Source organism: Passer domesticus, chromosome 7 (assembly GCF_036417665.1).
Source record: "Passer domesticus isolate bPasDom1 chromosome 7, bPasDom1.hap1, whole genome shotgun sequence".
In the NCBI taxonomy this organism is placed as follows: domain Eukaryota; kingdom Metazoa; phylum Chordata; class Aves; order Passeriformes; family Passeridae; genus Passer; species Passer domesticus.
In genome coordinates, this window is record NC_087480.1 from 56420870 (window position 1) to 56430295 (window position 9426).

General features: G+C 41.8%; 1 protein-coding gene and 1 long non-coding RNA gene across 3 annotated transcripts in view; both read right to left on the reverse strand.

Moving 5' to 3' along the window:
* Positions 1–9005, reverse strand: part of FAF1 (Fas associated factor 1) — a 149381-nt gene extending 140376 nt beyond the window's left edge. The window contains exon 1 of the mRNA XM_064428824.1: positions 8735–9005. Coding sequence (XP_064284894.1) covers positions 8735–8779 — 45 coding nt within the window. The 5' untranslated portion in view covers positions 8780–9005. The remainder of the gene's footprint in view (positions 1–8734) is intronic.
* LOC135305322 (uncharacterized) lies at positions 1497–8527 on the reverse strand. 2 transcript variants are annotated; one of them, XR_010366542.1, is made up of 3 exons: positions 8077–8527; positions 7122–7196; positions 1497–1721 (listed from the first exon to the last, which is right to left on the reverse strand). It is a non-coding gene; the product is annotated as an uncharacterized LOC135305322 (long non-coding RNA). The 2 variants fall into 2 exon arrangements; XR_010366541.1 differs by lacking the exon at positions 8077–8527 and having other exon boundaries at positions 7122–8066.
* Positions 9006–9426: the final 421 nt, after the last annotated feature.

A 9426-nucleotide genomic window follows, 5' to 3' on the forward strand; every position in this document is an offset into this window, starting at 1 on the left:
CACATTTGCACTCATCTCCTTTCTCCTCATTGTCTCAAAAGCAGCAGAACTTTAAAAACAACCCAATAGTAAATAAAAGCCAATTTTAGACAAGCACACAAAGCAAGAGTACTCATCCATACAAAAGACTATTTTAGTCAGCATTTCACAAACACTCTTTTTAATTTTTTGTAAAGAACAGGATAGCAAGGAAAGACATACTCTTCAAAACCTGGAAAAGGCTTAACTCCAGTCAGCAGCCATGCCCCATGGAACTGCTCACTCACTGCCCCAGCAGTGGGACCAGGTAGAGAATCAGAAGGGTAAAAGCTGGAAAACTCAGTTTGAGCTAAAGACAACTTAATAGGGAAAGCAAAAGCCACCCACATGAGCAAAGCAACACAAAGAAATAATTCCCTGCTTCCCATGGGCAGGCAGGTGTTCAGCCACCTCCAGGACAACGGGGTCCCACCACATGTAGTGGTTACTTGGGAAGACAAACACCAACACTCTGAAGATCCTCTCTTCCTCTTTCTTCCCCCCACTTCACACACCAAGCATGATGTCACATGGTCTGGAAAATCCCTTTGGTCAGTTTGGGTCCCCTGTCCCAGCTGTGTCTCCTCCCAACTTCTTGCGCACCTCAGCCCTTTCCCAGTGTAGCAGCACAAGAAGCAGAAAAGGCCTTGGCGCTGAGCAAACTCAGCTCAGGAACAGCAAAAACATCTCCTTATTATCAACTCCGTGTTCAGCACAAAGCCAAAGCAGAGCCCCATAACAGCCACTGGGAAGAAAATTAACTCTACCCCAGCCAAAACCAACGGGCATCCAGAGCAGGGAAACAGAAGCACATTCAAACTCCAAGCACAGGCCATACCAAGAGCACAGGCCAACAAGGGCTGAAAAGAAAAGAAAAAAATAATCAGTTTTCTAAAGACATTAATATTATATAAGCTTTTAAAAGCATCAGGTCAAGAAAGCCTGACAGTAAATTAGTGGGACCAAAGGAAGAAAATAAGTATTCAAAGAAGGCAAGGACAAATCAGAAAAGCTACATGAATTCTGTGCACTGATATCCACTACTGAGGAACTTTCCAGACCATCCTGTAACACAGATGATCTGTACAGAAAACTCTCACCCTAAAATGTCAGCAGAGACACACACAGTAAACCATTATATTTGTGAGAGTCCCCAGAACTCTAAAGGAACTTAAATACAAGTTTTTCACTTGTAGACTCCTCTTTAAATCAGTTTGATTAAAGGTGAAATAAACACCACATTCCCACAGTGTTGTGGTGTAAACCAGAAGGGGTTAATATTTCTACAGTTCAAATTTTGCTTCTGTACTAATAAGAAACAGCAGAAATTCCAATAAAGTACATAGAACAGGCTCAGTATGTACATGTATACAACACACTGAGGAAAAGTGAACACAGCTTCTACAGAACAAACACATATCACAAAACTATCCAAATGTCTCTCAAGAACTCAGTCAGTTGAAGAACACAAGACTAACTCAAGCAGGCACAGTTTATTTCCAAAGTTTTACAACAAACCCCATCATCAAGCTTTCATAATGCTGACTTCCAGAAACTAGGATGAGGCAAATCCATTCACATTCTGTCTCTTTCAGCTCTTTCCTAAGGACCAGCCACTGCTGTACAAGAGACATTAGGCCAGCTGGGTCTTCGATCTGAGCTGATATGGCACCTTTGGTATTTGCTCACACAAACAACCTGACCTTTAGAAAAAAAAATTATAGAAATGACTCAGTTTCAGTGTTCTTGTCTTTACAAATTGTTTCCCACAATAGATAAAATATGAAACTTATATAAAATAACCCAAGGGCTAACGTATTCTGTTCTAGTTTCAAAATGTCTCTTAAGAACTTCAGCTTTAATGAATTATCTTTTGAAAGCATTAACTACTGCTGTGGAACAAAGACCTGCTCAACCAGTCAGACATAGAGGACCAGTAGATGACTATTTCAATAGACCAAACAACATGTCATGCATACATGCGGGCTTTGATTTCCTCTTTGAGCAGTTTCTTTTTACAATTGCACATTAACTCGTCAACTCTAAAAAATGGGCTTAATTAGTAGGTATCAATCCAGCCAGTAAGAATGTCATTTCCTTACATCCAAATAATGAGGGACGAGTAAAATGTTAGGTACTTCCCCAGGCCTTTTATTCCAGTTCCTACAGCAGTTAAAGGAAAGGACTCATCTAATGGCTGCCTGCCCCACATATGCACAAATTTATTCACTGACTAGAAAAATATGAGATCCTATCAGAGATATGCCATGTAGTTCCTTTAAAAAGCTACCTTCTACTTCTAGTATGGAAGTGTGTGAAAACTAGGCTTGCAATGGTAACTGAACCATAAGAACTACCCAAATACAGAGGAAAATTCTACCCTTTCAGGTTTTCCAGCTCCAACACAACATTCTCAAGATGGGAGACTCTCAAGGCCCCTTCAGACAGGTAGCAAATGGCTCAAATGCTCATCCTCTCCCACACCTCCTTCCACACAGAAATATGAACTCAGTAAGTGTAAAGTTTACTGTAAATGATTCTTGTTTACCAACATATATTACCCATTTTGTATTTTCAATATGACAAATCATTTTCACAGTATCTTTCAATGAAAGCCCATTCCTAGCCTTTGGGAGGACACATAATTAATAATTTCAATATTATAATTAGTACTGGTTGTCATGGCATTTGAAAAAGGATCCTACAGCTACCACCTCTCAATCTGTTTCAGTGACCTACTAACCCAAATACCTATATGAATGGGCTGATGGAAATGGTGACATGATTACTATGATGTGAAGAGTCTTTTCAAGGTAATTGAATGAAAAAAAAACAGAACAAACCTCTTTCTAAAGACAAATTGGTGCTCCAGTGGTAAATTATTCAGCTTCCTACAGCAGGGGTGTAATGCACACAAATCACAGTCAAAGTAGCCTCTTTCTTTTCTATAAATGTCAGTTAGGATTTCTAATTAACTATCTGCCCTTACATGAGAGAAATTAACTGGCTTTTCCATGAAGAGCTATCAATGACAACATCCAAGTTATGTTTCTAAAAGGACACCACTCTTACTCCAACTTCTTATTTATGGCTCTGGAACCCACTTCACCTTCAGTTTAAAGGCCAGTAAATCAAATTAGCCTTGTTCTGATGAACCCGAACTCCAAAACCCTACAAGGTATAAATTAATAGAAGTGATGGCAGAAGTGACTGGTGGCAGGCAGTGAAAATGGCAATAACCAAGCTAGAACACACTAAGCATGCAGTATGTTTTTATCATGTCTCTTGGCCCTAGGGCCATTTACAGCAAACAAAACCAATTGTGTCCCAAACCAAGAGGTCCAGCTACCAGTTCCAAAGGTGTTACTGACTGGGCAATGCACAAAATTATAATGTGATAAAATCCAACAAAGATTAAAAGGAATTCTAATCAAAATGCAAATTAAGAGGCCTCACAAGTATGAACTTCAACATCCTACAGTGTCCTAAAGGCCTCTTTTTTTACAGTGAAAAACAGTCCTGTTATCTATTTTTAAATTTAACTAAAGATACAGTAACCTATATCCATTAAAACAGGTCAGGTGAAGCAGTGCAGAGCACTGACTAATCTGACTATTAGAAACCCAGCAGAGCCCACTTTTAACTAAAGACACCCAGCAGGAGGTATGATTAAACAAACCTGTCTATCCCAAACCCTGATTTCCAACCTCTAAAGTACTGGATTTCCTTCCAGCTACTGTGGAGAGCTCAGTTCAGCACCCACTGCACTCCACAATCTACAGAGAGGCCACACTGAAGAGAGGTTTTGGTTTGAGTAAAACTGAGGTTTAAGCTCAGACAGATCTGAACAAATGTACACCGGGGTATACAGGGAGACCTTCTGGTGAAAATGTAGGCCTCCAAGAACTTTGGAAAGTGTCCTCCAGCTTATGTTTAAACTTTGACTGGAACTCTCCTCAGCAACGATCTTTTGTTCCAAATTCCCAAACACTCCAGTGAATCCCTGCACAGAAAGCAAAACCAGCCCTTTCTGCCCCAGCACCTTAATGAAAAAAACATGTCTTTTTCTTTCAGAAATCAACATAAACGACATCCACTTTGAGATTTGTCCAGAAGCCACAGTGAGTGGTTTGTCCTTACAGCAATGTTTGAAACACTTTCCAGCACCCACCCTAAGTCACAGTCCAGGGCCAGAATCAAGGGTACTGACTTGAAGCTATTCCTGTATCTGCCCACCTTTTCCACCCATCAAATCTTTATACTGGCAATAGATTAAAATGACAGAAAACCTCAGCCACCATGCCAACAAGCACAGAGGAAAGCAAAGCTCACTTAGCACCCTTAAAAAAAATACAAATATAAATTCTAGACACAGACTGTTGGACAGTAAAAACTGTTCACAACTGAGATAATCTTCTACAGGGCTGAAGCAGACAGGAACAAAAAAAAAAAACCAAACCAAACCAAAAACTTTATCTTGTCAGTTATTTAACAGTACTGCGTGAACCTCCAGGTGAAAAGATTCTCCAGTTTCATTAATTTCTGCCATTCCAGAAGGAAACAAGTAGATTGAATGACAATTAAATCTTCAAAAACAAACAAAACAAGAAGTTATAAACTGATGTATCACTGTCATGGTCAATTTTTTAATTTAAAACACAATCATTTAGCACACTTTCTCACTTTGCTGCAACTGATGGCAATGAGGCTCTTCCTTCCCAATTCCCCCTTGCTCTTCCCACAAACCTGTTTTTATGAAAGAGATTGACACAAAGTTGAAGTTTTGAAAAAAAAAAGACATTTTTATACACAAGTGTGTGAATCACACAAAAGTAGTCTATCATCCAGTTTTTAAAAAATTTGGAAAAGGAAAAAAAAGCACATACCTTGGTTTCACAATGAACAGAGATGAAAGAGGGAAGAAGAAAACTACTAGAAATCCATTGTCTCAATGAAAGCAAGGATTTTTGAGTTCTGTCATCTGTCACTTCACTCTGAAATCCTCCCACCCTGACCAAATCCTGAGCTACTTATTTTTTGGTCAATGAAAAACATGAATTCTTTGAAAAATTTCCTCCTGAAGCTCCAGAGTGCCAGATATTCTTGTAATACATGGACACACAGGATCTGGCAACCCCCACAACACTGCAACCCTTAGGCCCCCTCCACATTTAGGATTGTTGTGAGGACAAGCACACAGCATGAATAAAGTGGTCCTATAGGTGGACATAACTTACAAGGACAAAAATATGGTTTTGCTAATTTTAGTTCCAATCCTAAGTGAAGCTGTAAAAACAAAAGTGCTAGTGTGCAAAAACATCAGTATCTGACACTTCTGACAATACCCAAAGTTAAAATTTGGGAATGAAGACCAATCTATGTCAATTAAATGAAGCTCTGCGTAACTAAATTTTAAAAATTAAAAAGAAAAAAAACCTGTTTTCTTTATAGGGAAAAGAAGACCTCAAACTGCAAGAGATCATGAGTATATTTGTACCATGTGAGCACCTGGGTATCCCACTGAAGCCGGAAGCACACTTTGCAGTAAAATACAACAAACAGAACAGTTGTTCAAAAACTGGTAAAAATTATGCCCTTATTTCCCCCAGTATGTGAAGTGTGTTACAGCATCACTTACCAATTCACATGCAGCTACCTTTTTGAAGAATTTACACTACCAAAACAAGCTGTTGTGCTTTTTCCTATGGAGTTCTTCCTTTATGCCAATGACACTTTGTGGAGAAGTTCTGAATTGCATTTAGTAAAAAAGCTAAAACTTGTTTGTGCACTGAGCTCCACATCAGCTACTTCCACTGGAAACAATCAGGCTACTCATGCACAAAGCAAAGCTTCTGCATAATCTTTCCTAAGTGTGGGCCTAAGAAGGAAAAGTTAGGCAGGTTGCTTATACAGCCCACATGCATGAATACGTATTTTGTGCTCCCTGGGCAGCACACAGTAGCCTCATTAAAAAGGAGAGGAAAAGAAAATAATTATAAACCACACAGAACAGGCTTAAATTGTTTTGAGACATTAGGCAAAAATATTTTGGTAGATCACTCACTGTGCCTTACTCTATACTTAAAATATTTCATAAAATTACATGGGTTTATGTGTGTGTGTATATATGTATACACATATATATTAAGTATATAAATATATATATATACACATATGCAAAATACTTTTTAAAAATAAGTAATTCTCTTTAGTAGCTCCAAATACAGAAGTAATCTGTTACTACAATCAGAGCTAGAAAGAAAAAAAATAAATGCAATACAAGTCCCTGCTCTAGCTGAAACCCAAGGCAAAATCCCTAATAATTCTTGAAAATACTAAATAAATCCATGAAAGCTTCACAAAAACATCAAGCATCAGTACAATTATGATTTTTTTTTAATGGGGAGAAAAAACCCTTTCAAGGGTTTAAAGACCACTACTCTATCCCCCTTAAACACAATTTGGGAAAAGTGAGGGTGAAATGGTGATGGAAGTTTCCCTCCCAATCTAATTCACTAAAGATTAGCTGAACTAAACTACAAAGAATTGCTTTTGAAATTTTCACTGTGTGCACCACTCTTCAACAAGACACCTCATATAAACATAGAAGATGGCAGCAGAACTCTGAGAAATATATTTATTAATTAAAAGGTACAGAAAATATAGAAGGGAAAATCATGCAGAATTACTTTGCAGATAATGTTTTATTCTCCATTTTAAATTCTTAGTGAATGAGTTGCAGATTCCACCAAGTATTTAAAAGACCCAAAAACCTTTACTGTTTTTTAACAGTCTACAGATACAAGGCCTAATAATGACTGACATTGTGCTTTATTAATCTGAATCTTTAATTGCATGACAATTAACAGTTCAGTACTTCAAAATCAGGTAGACACTTGATATAATCTTAAAAAAATACAATGAAACAGGAAAACAAAGCTGTCTGCTGAAATACAATAGGAAAATGTTTGGGTTCCTTTTAAGTAAGGATTGGTATATGATAAAATATTTCCTGTGTCCTAGGTTCAGACACATTATGTCATCCACCCTTGATCTAAAACTGTGACTCCACCACCCACCTGCAACTTTGTAATGATACTTACTTGTCTTCATGGTACCAAACACTGCAGTTGCTCTTATACTTTTATTAATGGTTTCAAAATCCAAGCACAACAATACTGCAAAATAGCAAAAAACACCTGCAAAGTGTAAATCTGTATTGAAAATTCTATTGAACAAATAATCTTATGTTCACCAGCCACTCCTTTCATCTTCTGGGATTCCTGATTGTAAGTTCAGGTAATAATGTGGGATCCCATAAGAATCTGTTCCCACTGGAATGAATGCAGAATGGGGGTCCCAGCTTCCTTTCACACAGGGTGCTGCTCCTGGAAAAACTCCTTTGTGAAATCCCAGCCCTAAAACTGGGATGTCATCCCTTACACACACAAAAGCACCGCCAAGTACAACAAAGTAGTGTCAACTCAGTAACATTTGGTGGGCATTTTAATGAATACAGGTGTAAGATATGGGGCACAGGAGGGGATGACAGCTCCCTGTTACCAGCTGGGAACTCCATGAGTTACGTCAGTGAGATACCAGGCACCTTTTGCAACAGAGGAATTACTTAATTACCTCGTACACAGGAATTGCTGTGCACACTACATCACCCTACCTGTAGAGCTCCAAAGAAACACACAGAGTGCATTGGAGGGATTACTTTTTTTTTCTTTTCAGCTGAAAGAAATAGTTTCACTGCTAACAGTTTTTTTAAGAAGCTGAACACAGAGATGGCAGTTTCACAAATCAATCCAAGGATATCCAGGTGCCTATCCATGTAAGAACAACCACTGCAAATGGACAGAGCTTAAAAAAACCCCAATGGATTTAAAAGCAAATATTAAAAAAGTATATTCAAATACCATCTGATTCCCTTCCCAGATGTGTTTGGCTCCCTCCCTTATTTCACATGCAGGTATCCTCCACTTTTTTACTTGGTCTTAGAAAAACAATATAAAATAAGCAATATACACTCCTAAACACATCACTTTCACTTACAGGAAGACTTTATTCTGGAGATAAGTTTTAGAAGACTGAAGTTAAGTTACAGCCCTTCTGTAGAGAGAAGGAAAGGTAACAAACAGCTTTGCAGAGGATATTCCTCCCTTCTACACAAACACGCTGTTGTTTGGAATGGGGTGGGAAGAGTTCTACCGTCATCACAACAGTCATGGGCTGAGGCAACCATGGAGTTTAGTGTTGATGCTGGAATGGAAACACCTCTGTTCAGCACTAATCTGTAGCACCAGCAAGTGATTCACTACAAACACTGTGACAAATCATGTGGACTGGTGAGTTTTGTATCCTCCCTGGCATCTGCCTCTTCCAAGGGAGCTGCCTCACAGCTGTCCCGGGGCCTGGGTGGTTGCAGAGGGCAGGAACAAGCGAAACGGATGAAAAAGCTTTATTTTATTAATTAAAAACTGAAACTCTCCAAGTTAAAGAAGACATTTTGTCCACACACCTCGAGAGAAGAGGGCACACGCTCCCCATTTCTGACAAACAAAAACAGAAGGAAAGCGAGAGCGGAGCTTCAGAGGGTGGGCTTCACACCCACCGCCCCGGACCTCCCCACAAAGAACAGGCAGCACAGCAACGAGGAGAAAGAGAAAAGCAGCGAGAGGCCACGGCTGTGTGGCGGCGGCTTGAAATTTACCTGGAAATCAGCCAGTATCATTTCTCGGTCCATGTTGGACGCCATTGCAGCCAGCTGCGTCCCGGCTCTGCTCGGACCCGCGCACCTGGAGCCGCTGCCGCGGGGAGGACGGGGCAGGGTGGGAGCTCAGGAGCTCATGGAGGCGCCGCTGCGCTCGGGCTCCCGCGGCGCCCCCGGGCTGCCCCTGCCGGGGCCGAGGAGGCGACGAGGCAGGAGAGCGGCGGGCCGGGCGCGGGGCCGGGAGCGGGCAGCGCTGCCTCAGCCGCTGGCCCGGGAAGGAGGAGGAGGAGGAGGAGAAGGAGGAGGAGGAGGAGGAGGAGGCAGCGCCGCTCCCCGCCTGCCTCCACAGCGCCTGTGTCGCACATTTTGCCTGTCATTGAGGTCGCAAAGAGGCGCTTTGCGGCCGCCACGTGACTGCTCGCCTGTCAAGCGCTCCCGGAGCCGGGGGCGGGACCGAGCCGGGCCGGGCCGGGCCGGGCCGGGCCAGGACTGCACCGGGCCGGGCCGGGACCGCGCCGAGCCCGGGGCCGCCGAGCCCGGAGCGGAGCAGGGAGCCTCGGCCGCGCCCTGCCTCACGTTCCGTGCCGGGGGTTGGCGGCTCCCCGGGCCCGGCCGCGGTGTCCCGGCTGGGCTCCGCCGCGGCCTAACGGGTCCGCGCGGACCGGGCTGCAGCCGTGCCCGGGCGGTGCGGG